At 43.3% G+C, this 13,666-nt stretch overlaps 2 protein-coding genes across 3 annotated transcripts in view; one reads left to right on the forward strand and one right to left on the reverse strand.

The window, feature by feature from the left end:
- The window catches only part of LOC129858691 (serine/threonine-protein phosphatase 2A 55 kDa regulatory subunit B beta isoform-like), a 99,607-nt gene extending 92,885 nt beyond the window's left edge, over nt 1–6,722 (reverse strand). Inside the window, exon 1 of the mRNA XM_055928018.1 lies at nt 6,340–6,722. Within this exon, the coding sequence (XP_055783993.1) occupies nt 6,340–6,418 (79 nt within the window). The 5' untranslated portion in view covers nt 6,419–6,722. The remainder of the gene's footprint in view (nt 1–6,339) is intronic.
- Nucleotides 6,723–8,236: 1,514 nt separating this feature from the next.
- LOC129858709 (60S ribosomal protein L26) lies at nt 8,237–12,288 on the forward strand. 2 transcript variants are annotated; one of them, XM_055928044.1, is made up of 4 exons: nt 8,237–8,345; nt 9,199–9,374; nt 9,590–9,730; nt 12,123–12,288. In XM_055928044.1, the coding sequence occupies exons 2-4, from the start codon at nt 9,207–9,209 to the stop codon at nt 12,249–12,251; spliced, it is 438 nt and encodes a 145-aa protein (XP_055784019.1). In that variant the 5' UTR covers nt 8,237–8,345; nt 9,199–9,206; the 3' UTR covers nt 12,252–12,288. The 2 variants fall into 2 exon arrangements, with proteins under 2 accessions (XP_055784019.1, XP_055784020.1); XM_055928045.1 differs by lacking the exon at nt 8,237–8,345 and adding an exon at nt 8,352–8,439.
- Nucleotides 12,289–13,666: the final 1,378 nt, after the last annotated feature.

The following is a 13,666-nucleotide window of genomic DNA, read 5'->3' on the forward strand; positions in this document are numbered from 1 at the left end:
CTCTGTCTCTCCCTCTCTCTCTCTCTCCCTCACTCACTCTCCAGCCCTCCCACACAAACACACACACAAAAACACACACAGCGACACACACACAGCCCCAGAGACTAGCCGCAGGTGAGACAGTCATGTTGGCACATCTCTCATCTGTGCTCCAGATAAACACACACACATCTCTCATCTGTGCTCCAGATAAACACACACACACACACACACACATCTCTCATCTGTGCTCCAGATAAACACACACACACACACACACATCTCTCATCTGTGCTCCAGATAAACACACACACACACACACATCTCTCATCTGTGCTCCAGATAAACACACACACACACACACATCTCTCATCTGTGCTCCAGATAAACACACACACACACACATCTCTCATCTGTGCTCCAGATAAACACAAAAAACAGACACATGGTCCAGCAACTGACATGTGGCTGCACACACACCCATCCACACCCACACCCTCACACACCCACCCACCCACATACACACACACCCACACCCACATACGCTCACCCACCCACCCACCACACACCCACACCCTGGGGAGAACTCAGCTCTGCTCCACTAGGCCGATATTGAGGGTCAGTGCCGGCAGGAGGGGATGGGAAGAGCGTGTGTATGCGTGTGGGGAGAAGGAGGAGGAGGGGGGGGTTTGGCCGAGTAAATAAATGAGCTGGCGTACGTATATGTGTATGAATGCCTGCGTGTCTTTGTGAATGAGTGAGGGATGGATGGATGGAGGGACGGACGGATATTATAACTGGCATATTGTATATTTGAGGGATGGCAAGAGGAGTGAGTGACTGAGTGGGCGTATGTCTGTGCATGCATGTGTTTGTGATTGAGTGAGTAGCGGACTGACTGACTGACTGAGCCTTATACACTGCTCAAAAAAATAAAGGGAACACTTAAACAACACAATGTAACTCCAAGTCAATCACACTTCTGTGAAATCAAACTGTCCACTTAGGAAGCAACACTGATTGACAATAAATGTCACATGCTGTTGTGCAAATGGAATAGACAAAAGGTGGAAATTATAGGCAATTAGCAAGACACCCCCAATAAAGGAGTGATTCTGCAGGTGGTGACCACAGACCACTTCTCAGTTCCTATGCTTCCCGGCTGATGTTTTGGTCACTTTTGAATGCTGGCGGTGCTCTCACTCTAGTGGTAGCATGAGACGGAGTCTACAACCCACACAAGTGGCTCAGGTAGTGCAGCTCATCCAGGATGGCACATCAATGCGAGCTGTGGCAAGAAGGCTTGCTGTGTCTGTCAGCGTAGTGTCCAGAGCATGGAGGCGCTACCAGGAGACAGGCCAGTACATCAGGAGATATGGAGGAGGCCGTAGGAGGGCAACAACCCAGCAGCAGGACCGCTACCTCCGCCTTTGTGCAAGGAGGTGCACTGCCAGAGCCCTGCAAAATGACCTCCAGCAGGCCACAACTGTGCATGTGTCTGCTCAAACGGTCAGAAACAGACTCCATGAGGGTGGTATGAGGGCCCGACGTCCACAGGTGGGGGTTGTGCTTACAGCCCAACACCGTGCAGGACGTTTGGCATTTGCCAGAGAACACCACGATTGGCAAATTCGCCACTGCCGCCCTGTGCTCTTCACAGATGAAAGCAGGTTCACACTGAGCACATGAGCACATGTGACAGACGTGACAGAGTCTGGAGATGCCGTGGAGAACGTTCTGCTGCCTGCAACATCCTCCAGCATGACCGGTTTGGCGGTGGGTCAGTCATGGTGTGGGGTGGCATTTCTTTGGGGGGGCCGCACAGCCCTCCATGTGCTCGCCAGAGGTAGCCTGACTGCCATTAGGTACCGAGATGAGATCCTCAGAGCCCTTGTGAGACCATATGCTGACAGATGCACATTTGTGGCCTGCTGGAGGTCATTTTGCAGGGCACCACCTGCAGAACCATTCCTTTTTTGGGGGTGTCTTACTAATTGCCTATAATTTCCACCTTTTGTCTATTCCATTTGCACAACAGCATGTGAAATTTATTGTCAATCAGTGTTGCTTCCTAAGTGGACAGTTTGATTTCACAGAAGTGTGATTGACTTGGAGTTACATTGTGTTGTTTAAGTGTTCCCTTTATTTTTTTGAGCAGTGTATATACATCTGATATCCAAACCAGACAGTTTTCCCTCTCAGTAAAATATAGGTCACATATATTCATTCTGAAGGCTTCTCTCTATGACTGTCTATATGAGCCTCTCTCTCTCTCTCTCTCTCTCTCTCTCTCTCTCTCTCTCTCTCTCTCTCTCTCTCTCTCTCTCTCTCTCTCTCTCTCTCTGAGCCACGGGCCGCTGGGGGGAGTGTCTGTGTGTGTGTGTGTGTGTGTGTGTGTGTGTGTGTGTGTGTGTGTGTGTGTGTGTGTGTGTGTGTGTGTGTGTGTGTGTGTGTGTGTGTGTGTGTGTGTGTGTGTGTGTGTGTGTGTGTGTGTGTGAGTGAGAGGGGGGATGCTGTTAGGTTAAATAATATAGTATGTCATTCTCAGCCTCCAGCCCTCCACATTATGTCTCAATACAAGCTAGTGACACACACTGTGGCCTCTAGGACTATTCAGTATACAATACTAACCACTGTGGCCTGTAGGACTATTCAATATACAATACTAACCACTGTGGCCTCTAGGACTAGTCAGTATACAATACTAACCACTGTGGCCTCTAGAACTAGTCAGTATACAATACTAACCACTGTGGCCTCTAGAACTAGTCAGTATACAATACTAACCACTGTGGCCTCTAGAACTAGTCAGTATACAATACTAACCACTGTGGCCTCTAGGACTAGTCAGTATACAATACTAACCACTGTGGCCATTAGGACTAGTCAGTATACAATACTAGCCTTTGTGGCCTCTAGGACTATTCAGTATACAATACTAACCACTGTGGCCTCTAGGACTAGTCAGTATACAATACTAACCACTGTGGCCTCTAGGACTAGTCAGTATACAATACTAACCACTGTGGCCTCTAGAACTAGTCAGTATACAATACTAACCACTGTGGCCTCTAGGACTAGTCAGTATACAATACTAACCACTGTGGCCTCTAGGACTAGTCAGTATACAATGCTACCACTGTGACAGTTCAATTAAATTCAATTTAAGGGCTTTATTGGCATGGGAAACATGTTTACATTGCCAAAACAAGTGAAATAGATAATAAACAAAAGTGAAATAAACATTTTTTTTTAAATGTACATTACACTCACAAAAGTTACAAAAGAATGAAGAAATTTCAAATGTCATATTAAGTTCAAATGGTTAAAGTACAAAAGGGTAAATAAACATAAATATGGGTTGTATTTACAATGGTGTTTGTTCTTCACTGGTTGCCCTTTTCTTGTGGCAACAGGTCACACATCTTGCTGCTGTGATGTCACACTGTGGTATTTTACTCATGACAAGGTAAAAATGGGTCGTTCTGCCCCTGAACAAGGCAGTTTCCCCAGGCGCCGAAGAAATGTCGCTTATGGTAGCCACCCGCACCTCAGTGTGCACATAGCCTGTCTTCTCTTGAGAGCCAGGTCTGCCTACTGGGGCCTTTCTCAATAGCAAGGCTATGCTCACTGAGTCTGTATATAGTCAAAGCTTTCCTTAAGTTTGGGTCAGTCACAGTGGTCAGGTGTTCTGCCACTGTGTGCTCTCTGTTTAGGACCAAATAGCATTCTAGTTTGCTCAGTTTTTCGTCATTTCTTTCCAATGTGTCAAATAATTATCTTTTTGTTTTCTCATGATTTGGTTGGGTCTAATTGTGTTGCTGTCCTGGGGCTCTGGGGGTCTGTTTGTGTTTGTGAACAGAGCCCCAGGACCAACTTGCTTAGAGGACTCTTCTCCAGGTGTATTTCTCTGTAGGTGATGGCTTTGTTTTGGAAGGTTTGGGAATCGCATCCTTTTAGGTGGTTGTAGAATTTAACAGCTCTTTTATGGATTTTAATCATTAGCGGGTTTCGGTCTAATTCTGCTCTGCGTGCATTATTTGGTGTTTTACGTTGTACACTGAGGATATTTTTGCAGAATTCTGTTTGTCCCATTTTGTCCCATTTTGTGAATTCTTAGTTGGTGAGCGGACCCCAGACCTCGTAACCATAAAGGACAATGGGTTCTATAACTGATTCAATAATTTTTAGCCAGATCCTAATTGGTATGTTGAATTTTATGTTCCTTTTGATGGGATAGAAGGCCTCTCAGATCGTTCACAGCTTTGTGGAAGTTACCTGTAGCGCTGATAACCCGAGGTATGTATCGTTTTTTTTGTGCTCTAGGGCAACGGTGGCAGACTGTCTCTCTCTATCTCTCTCTCACACTCCCTCTCTCTCGCAATCTCTTTCGCTCTCTCTCTGTCTCTCTTTCTCTCACATTTCTCTCATCCAGAGCTCATACACTGTTGTCTAGGATAGAGAGAGAGAGAGAGAGAAAGAGAGAGAGAATCAATGACCACTGTGACTGACCCAGAATTAAGGAACGTTTTGACTATGTACAGACTCAGTGAGCATAGCCTTGCTACTGAGAAAGGCCGCCATAGGCAGACCTGGCTCTCAAGAGAAGACAGGCTATGTGCACACTGCCCAGAAAATGAGGTGGAAACTGAGCTGCACTTCCTAACCTCCTGCCAAATGTATGACCATATTAGAGACACATATTTCCCTCAGATTACATAGACCCACAAAAAACAAATCCATTTTTTATCAACTCCCATATCTACCGGGTGAAATACCACAGTGTGCCATCACAGCAGCAAGATTTGTGACCTGTTGCCACAAGAAAAGGGCAACCTGTGAAGAACAAACACCATTGTAAATACAACCCATATTTATGTTTATTTATTTTCCCTTTTGTACTTTAACTATTTGCTCATCGTTACAACACTGTATATATACATAATATGACATTTGAAATGTATTTATTCTTTTGGAACTTTTCTGAGTGTAATGTTTACTGTTCATTTTTTATTGGTTATTTCACTTTTGTATAATATCTACCTCACTTGCTTCGGCAATGTAAACATATGTTTCCCATGCCAATAAAGCCCCTTGAATTGAATTGAATTGAATTGAGAGCAAGAGAGAAAGAGAGAGAGAGAGAGAGAGAGAGAGAGAGAGAGAGAGAGAGAGAGAGAGAGAGAGAGAGAGAGAGAGAGAGAGAGAGAGAGAGAGAGAGAGAGAGAATGCATGACCGCTGTGAATATCCAAAGTAAGCTTTGGAAATATGTACATTGTTACGTCATGCCAATAAAGCGAGTTGAATTGAATTGAATTGACAGAGCGAGGTAGAGAGACAGAGAGAGAGAGAGAGAGAGAGAGAGAGAGAGAGAGAGAGAGAGAGAGAGAGAGAGAGAGGGGGGGGGGGGGGGGGGGGGGGGGGGGGGGCAGAGAGAGAGGAGGGGGAAGTACACATAGTGACCAGGTCTAATGAGCACTAGAGTGGGAATAATGTGTAGGCTACATATTACCACAAACAAGGAAATCAAGTCAGTGAGTATTAAGTCAGTAATTTTGCTCACTTTGCTTTGTAGTGCCCTGAAGTACTCCAACACACACGTACACACAAACACACACACGGCCACATGCCCTCTGTAACAATCAACTGCTTCAGTGCTCTGTCTGCTCTCCCTATCTGCCCTGGTCACAGAACAGCCCTCTCTGCTCTGCCTTAGGAAGCACATGGAATGTGGCATGCCCCTGTATAATGCCAGACAAATTGACAAGAGAACATTGAAACAGAGACGTCACACTGTTCTAATGAAATGGAGGCCTTTTAGGTGTAGTAGTGCTGTTTACCAAGAAGATCTCAGAATGATCAGGCTTCTCAGAATGATCAGGTTTCTCAGAATGATCAGGCTTCTCAGAATGATCAGGCTTCTCAGAATGATCAGTCTTCTCAGAATGGATTGGTGTCACAGTTGTGCAGATCAGTTCTAAACTTTTATCCACTTATCAGCACAACCAGAGTGAAATCACATGTCAATTACTTTCCCATACTTCAGCTTTGATTTTAGTTTGACATTAGAATAGCCAAACTTTTGTATTCATAAGTGTTGTCAGTTGTCCTACTTTTACTAGGCTATGTCATGCTACAGGATAAAACTACAGACAGGACACAGACCCTATATGACAGCTCACATTGACAGCTCACACAGTTCAGTTCAAGAGAACAGATAAAGCATACAGGCCTCCATGCAGTGTAGTTCACCAAATGGTCAACATATAACGATATCTATATTAGACATCTAAACTCCCCTCTACCATCAACCACAATACACACACTGCTCCTGGGAGCCCCGGTGAGTCTCTACCTACCTTCGGTGTGGCATGTGGAAGACAGGATGGTGGTGGGAGGACGGAAGAGGTACGGTAGATAACGTGAAAAACATTTCATCTTCTTCTCCGTTTAGCAGAAGGCAGTGCTCCAGTGTTCACTCCACATCCGCACTGCCGCGAGAGAGACCAGAGATCGGAGAGGGAGGAAACGAGCTGGAACTGCTCGTTCTATGACCGCATCACTTTCACCCAGACAGACAGCAAGATCCGAGCATGGTCCGTTAACCGGTTATAACAGCGCGCGGCGGAGAAGTGTGGTGTCCATGACAACGCGCCTTTTGCTTCCGCGTTTAGACATTTTCATCTGCATGGTGTAATTTCATCCCGATTCGCGCTGGCAGGCCAGTACAGGAGGTTGTGCGCCTCTTTTCCCGGATATCTGACAGGAGTGGGTAGGGAGGGGCTGGAGGGGTACGGGGTAGTGTGTGGCGGAGTTGGAAATTGCCTTGTCTTGGCGTGATTCAAAATGAACCTTTACCCCCCCCTATTCTTAAATAACCTAGATAATTTGATAATTTAGAGAGCAAAGTAAAACGAAGTAGCCTAGATCATTTCATAATTTAGAGAGCGAAGTGAAGGGGAAATTCCGCACCTCTAAGAGGACAGAGGTTGATCAAAATAGCCTAACTTATATAGAGTTAAAAGTAAAGCCACCGTGTTTCAGCTCTTGGCCTTAATGGGTTTTAGGCTAGGCTACAGAAGAAAATATATGAATAATGTTTTCAATAAACTGACAAATAGCCTAGATGACGATGGTGATAAATCCTTGCCAAGCAAGCCTCAATAAACAGGCTACAAAGTAGTTTGTATTAGGTCTCTGGATGTTTAGCCGACTAATGATGATCAGGGTGAGCCAGTGAAGATGGAAACTCCTGACAGGTCCACGAGGTCCGAGGGAATTACATCATGGTTTATGGCGACATCTCTTGGTCAACATCCATATTGCTAATATTCTACAATAGCATACTTCCATAGAACACTTTCTGTGTTTACAAAAATTCACGGACGAGGGCCATGCGCGCAAATTGATGGCAGAAAAATGGGGAGTTCTTATAGAACACCAGCAAAAAAAACTATTTACATGTTGCTTATGAATGCATTTCAGACTACTTTTAGATTAGATATAATGTGTGTGTCATCATCACAAATCAACTGCATTATACTTAAAAAACACTTCAACTTCAACCAGTAAAATGGCTCTTTGGCTAGCTTTTGCTACAGCCTAAATCAATGAGTGTTAGCATTCTAGCTAACAACTGCTGCATCGAAAATAGTTATTTTGCAAAGATCACAACCAAATATAATCTTAGCTACTGTTCAAGATATAATCAAAACATAATTGTAAGCCTATGAGAACGCAGTATCATCTGGATATGTGTGCAACAAAAGTTCAACATTCCCCTTCTGCTACCATTTATGTCAAGCCGTCTACACATACAGTTTGATGCATAGGTTCAGTGGTGGAAAAAGTATCGAATTTTCATACTTCTCATGCAATTCTCTTTAAAGTAAAGATACCACAATAGAAAATGACTCAAGTAAAAGTGAAAGCCACTCAGTAAAATAGTACTTGAGTAAAAGTCTAAAAGTACTTGGTTTTAAATATACTTAAGAATCAAAAGAAAATGTAATTGCTAAAATATACTTAAGTATCAAAAGTACAAGTATAAATCATTTCAAATGTCTTATATTAAGCAAACCAGACGGCACCGTTTTCTTGTTTTTTTATTTATTTACGGAGAGCCAGGTGCACACTCCAACAATCAGACATAATTTACAAATGAAGCATGTGTGTTTAGTGAGTCTGCCAGATCAGAGGGAGTAGGGATGACCAGGGATGTTCTCTTGATAAGTGCGTGAATTTGACCATTTTCTTGTCCTGCTAACTGTGAGAGTACTTCTCGCGGGATTCGTGTGTGAACTAATCGGAGCGGAAGTACAATGAAGGTCTCTTTTCCGCCGGCCACAGAGGAGTTATCGGCAGGGTAAGAATTCCTGTTTGACAGTTTCACCAACGTAATCAAGATCCATCCTATGTTATACGCTTTTGTACATCCCCAAAAGTACATGTGAAGTCAGGTACCCATGTTATTACTCTATAGTGGTCAGTATTGGAGACAAATTGTATATTAATAGCTATATCAAACGTCCCGTAATCTGCAATCCTCAACCTGTGAGGGCAAGCTACCAACTCTAGAAAATGGCAGACATGCTGGGAATTCAAATGAGCACGAACGTTAATTACACATGTTCGCATAGTGTTTCGTTCAGAGAAAACCATAGCATTGATGTGTATTTTGACTTTCGCTAACACTGAAGTCAACTGCGCTCGACAATCATCTAACATGGCTACCTAGCTAGGTTGCTAATGCTAGCTGTGTGTACCCATGTCATGTTGAATGCAAGGAGATGACGCGTGCGTAGCAGATCATAGATCTGTGTGTAAACTTCTAGTTAGTGGTCTCGGTGATTGTCCCTGGATTATTCATGGATTGTTCAATCTTAGTTCTGCTGTTTGTTGGGCGGACACCCTGAAGTCTAACTAAAGTTAGCTGTTGTAGCTAGGTATTGACATGAGATCCAGAAAATGACTGTCTAGCTAACGTTACCCATCTATGTAGCTAACTAGCTTCACATTACTAACATTTTGCAGCTTGAGGTGCTCGCTTATAAGGCTAGCAAACAAACGTTACCTTTTAGTTGGGAAATCTCTTGGCTCTGTCACTTTGTTGTACATAAACTATGCTGTGGTGTTAGCATAGCCTAAACGACAAATGATTGACATGTAGCAAGTTGTCAATCAATGCTAACCCTCTAATCTGATTGTTTGCCCTGCAGCCATCAACATGAAGCTGAATCCATTTGTGACATCCTCGCGGCGTAAGAACCGCAAGAGGCACTTCAATGCCCCCTCACACATCCGGAGGAAGATCATGTCCTCCCCCCTCTCCAAGGAGCTCCGTCAGAAGTACAATGCGAGGTCCATGCCCATCCGCAAGGACGACGAAGTCCAGGTAAAGAACCCCAGAACCACGCGTTTCAACAGACTTAATACGAATTCTGAGATTGCCTTACTAGCTGCTACTAACATGCATAAGGAACTACATAAAATTCCAGCCCTGTAATACAGGCCAGACCCGAAACTAACACCTGATTTCAGACCAATTCAAATTAGCGTTAGGATTTTGTTCACGTGGGTGATGTCGTTTTCCATGTGTGTGCTGTGCAGGTTGTCCGTGGACACTACAAAGGCCAGCAGATTGGCAAGGTAGTGCAGGTCTACAGGAAGAAGTACGTCATCTACATTGAGCGCGTGCAGAGAGAGAAGGCCAACGGAACCACGGTGCACGTCGGCATCCACCCCAGCAAGGTGAGCGTCTACCTGTAGTCACACGCATGTACTTTGTTTGTGTATAGATGTATTATATATGACCTCTACCATGTTGGATAATCATTGTTTTAGTATCTCAACTCAATTTGAGTGGTTCACAATTTAACAAATCGTTATTTTGTATTGTATCATTGTGGAGTGTAAAAAAAAAAATTCTAAATACCGTAATTTCTGGACTATTAAGCGCACCTGAATTTAAGCCGCACCCACTGAATAAAAAAAAATAATGTATTTTGTACATAAATAAGCCGCACATGTCTATAAGCCGCAGGTGCCTACCAGTACATTGAAACAAATGACCTTTACACAGCCTTTAAAGGAAACGCGGCTTGTAACAAAAATAAATAGGCTTTTTAAACGAAACACGGCTTGTAACAAAAATAAATAGGCCTTTAAACGAAACACGGCTTGTAACAAAAATTTAAAAAAAAAATAGCAGTAAACAGTAGCCTACCAAGAAAGTCATTGGTCACTATCTTCCTCCTGTGCACTGAAACCACTGAAGTCATCTCCTTTGGTGTCGGAGTTGAATAGCCTCAGAATTGCTTCATCCGATGTTGGATCGTTTTCATTGTCGCTCTCGTCACTTTCATCCGGAGGCAAATTCCCCGCTGAGCTCATGCTGCCCTCTTCAATATGCAGCAGTCCAGCCTTTCGAAACCCGTTAATGATAGTGGATTTATTTTTTATTTTTTTTAATGCTCCACGCTGTCAGGACCCACTGGCAGACTTGACCATAAGTTGCTCTTCGCATGCGGCCCGTTTTAGTGAAGGATTTCTCCCCACTTGTCATCCAAGCCTCATTTTCTAGTTCGGGCCATCTGCTTTTCTTTCCTCTGAAAGCTTTTGTTGTCTTTTTGCACTGAGTCAGTTTCTCACGCTGCTGTTTCCAACGTCTTATCATCGACTCATTAAGGCCAAGCTCCCGTGCAGCAGCTCTATTTCCTTTTCCAACAGCCAGATCGATCGCCTTCAAATTGAAAGCTGCATCATATGCATTTCTCCATGTCTTTGCCATGATGAGGGTGACAATGACTACCGTAATCAGAATGATGGGAAGTTTGAGCGCGCTCGATTTACGTCACATTATGTGACGGTGCTCAGGTTTTGGGCGGCATGAATCTTGTGAAAGCGGGAAAAATCCATAAATTTGCCGCGTCATTGTATGAGCCGCAAGGTTCAAAGCGTGGGAAAAAGTAGCGGCTTATAGTCCGGAAATTACGGTAACTACCTTTCTCAGCAGCTACCTGTTGGATTGTTTTAATACATGCAGCTTTTTCAGTGTCCAAGCTCAGTGGTCACCACACCTGTGTCGTGTTCAGTTGGCGCAATTGGGAGATTAAAAAATGAACAAAGTTGCATGTTTTTGTTGGACAAGTCTGGGTGACACCTCAGTTTCAAGACGTTTTCTCCCACCGTCTGACGTTCTCCAATGTACTTTGAGAAGGAGGAGCGAAATCAAGGAACAATTAATTGAGAAAGGGTTCAAATGTTTCGTTAGGGTGCCTGGTGAGGGTAAATTGAGCGAATGTGGATATTTGCCAATCACCACTGGTTTCAGCCTTCGGATGTCATGGCAACGGGTGTTTTTCTGTTACGAAGGAAGATTAGTTGAATGTAGTCAGCCTGACTAAGTCACTGAATGTCTTGACTGGTTTGAACAACATGTAGTAAGACAGGCACCCAATATATGCTGAACTGGGGAGGAAATGTAGACTACATGCTAATGCTCCACTTACTGCATTTACCTGACATGTAGGACATTGTCTAGGCTCAATGTTAAATTGTGAAACTGAAGATAAGGTTTTAGCCTAGGCTCCAGCCAATCTTGGACATCAGTGATATTAGTAGTTATACATTTGATATGATTCCCGGGGTCTTGTGTAGAATTAGACGGCTCTTCTCGTTTGTCTAATAGAATGGCTCTCCATGTTATGTCTGGACATGTATTTGTCATTTCTGATTGGGATTGCATGCTGAGTTGCAGATAAAGTCCACTGTCTTACAGAAACTCACAATTTATCTTCTGAAGCCTGGCTGGCTTCTGATGTAGCTAGACTAGTATTGGGGCTGAGATGTTTCTTCATGGTATTGGGGCTGAGATGTTTCTTCATGGTATTGGGGCTGAGATGTTTCTTCATGGTATTGGGGCTGAGATGTTTCTTCATGGTATTGGGGCTGAGATGTTTCTTCATGGTATTGGGGCTGAGATGTTTCTTCATGGTATTGTGGCTGAGATGTTTCTTCATGGTATTGGGGCTGAGATGTTTCTTCGTGAAGAGGAATTCATTTTGGATTTCACAATCTGTTTTTTTTTCACCGCTGTTTTTATCGACCTAGATTCAATCCTCTTTTCCCTCTTCCCTCCCAGGTTGTGATCACCAGGCTAAAGCTGGACAAGGATCGCAAGAAGATCCTGGAGCGTAAGGCTAAGTCCCGCGCTGACGGAAAGGAGAAGGGCAAATACAAGGAGGAAACCATTGAGAAGATGGCAGAGTGAAAATCTATTGCTTACAATAAACTGCTGTACAAATCAATTTCATTGTCTGTCGTAAATGGAAGTATTACAGTAAAGTACTGCAAAGTGGGCACGCCACACGTATGGGGGTGTCCTTGTTGTGCATAGTTATACTCTGGTTTAGCATGGTGGAACCAACCTGATTGCATGATGGTTCACATTCTTTGTGCGCACAATTTTCTTTTCCCATTACGTTTTCATGTACCAAATAAAAATCAAAAGTTCAATGTGTTTCCTTCGCATTTTGAACTCTACTGTGTTAAGTAGTAAATGTACCTACTCTGGTCTTGGCACCTGCACTCTAGCCAACAGCTCGCAGATACGGTATGGGTAGTCTAGTCTACATAATGAGATTATTATGGATAAGAGCAAGACTTTTTTTCAAACAGCCAAGCATCGATCATGTCACTAGATTAAGACCATCGATATTTATTGAATAGGAGCATCAATATCACTGCACTTTCACCCTGTGAAGTTCATAATGTATTTTATCTAAACCAATTTTATTTAACTAGGCAAGACAGTTAAAAATATTTACATTGGCGTCCTAACCCGGATGACGCTGGGCCAATTGTGCGCCGCCCTATGGGACTCCCAATCACGGCTGGTTGTGATACAGCCTGGAATCGGACCAGTGTCTAGTGACGCCTCAAGCACTGAGATACAATGTTTTACCGCTGTTCCACTCGGGAGCATGCTTTCCCGAGTTGTAGTGGGAGGACCGTACAACATGCCATCGCTTGACAAGTTTAGTTCGATATGATGGTATATCAATATTTGCGCATGAAAAGGTTTCCACCGCAATTTGTCGCATAACACATTTTACCGACAAGAAAAGACCCCTCCACGTCTGACGAACAAATGATCTGTTGGCATTTATAAGATTGTACCAACACTTCCTGGTTTTAATAAGTTTTGACTTTATTCGCATAAAAAGTGGATGGAAACGTGGTTACTGTATGAGTGCTGATTTAGGATCATCAAGTATCCCCTGATATTGTGATCTAATCTAAATGTCAAACCGTATCAATTTAGCACTAGACTGTTAATTTAGCACTAAATGGCAGTTTTTTGCCAATACAAATCCAAGCTTAAGCCAAGGAAAATGTAAAGGTTTGCACGAATGAAATAGTTGGATGGCTTTAGACTTCATGTAATAACGAAGGGAGAATAGAGCTCGTCAGCTTGTAGTCCTAAAAACCGGAAAATATACCTCTGGTTCGTTCAGCCATTCCTATGTGGAAAGAATAGAGTTTTTAAGTTTAGGACATTTTAAAAGATCAGGCTTAGGAGATCTTATACTTTTTGTTCCTATGAGGTAAAATCAGCCGGTTAACATTACTTTTTAATGAATTATTAAGCCTTTTATGTTCTTTGTCTTTTTTTTATTACGTAAA

The sequence above is a fragment of the Salvelinus fontinalis genome, chromosome 6 (assembly GCF_029448725.1).
Source record: "Salvelinus fontinalis isolate EN_2023a chromosome 6, ASM2944872v1, whole genome shotgun sequence".
Taxonomy (NCBI): Eukaryota; Metazoa; Chordata; class Actinopteri; order Salmoniformes; family Salmonidae; genus Salvelinus; species Salvelinus fontinalis.

What these genes read in the sequence shown, in the direction of transcription:
- LOC129858709 (XM_055928044.1), top strand. Translation starts at nt 9,207, where the DNA reads ATGAAGCTGAATCCATTTGTGACATCCTCGCGGCGTAAGAACCGCAAG. An exon ending in GCAAGGACGACGAAGTCCAG is followed by an intron (nt 9,375 to 9,589) that starts GTAAAGAACCCC and finishes TGTGCTGTGCAG; the next exon opens with GTTGTCCGTGGACACTACAA. An exon ending in TCGGCATCCACCCCAGCAAG is followed by an intron (nt 9,731 to 12,122) that starts GTGAGCGTCTAC and finishes CTTCCCTCCCAG; the next exon opens with GTTGTGATCACCAGGCTAAA.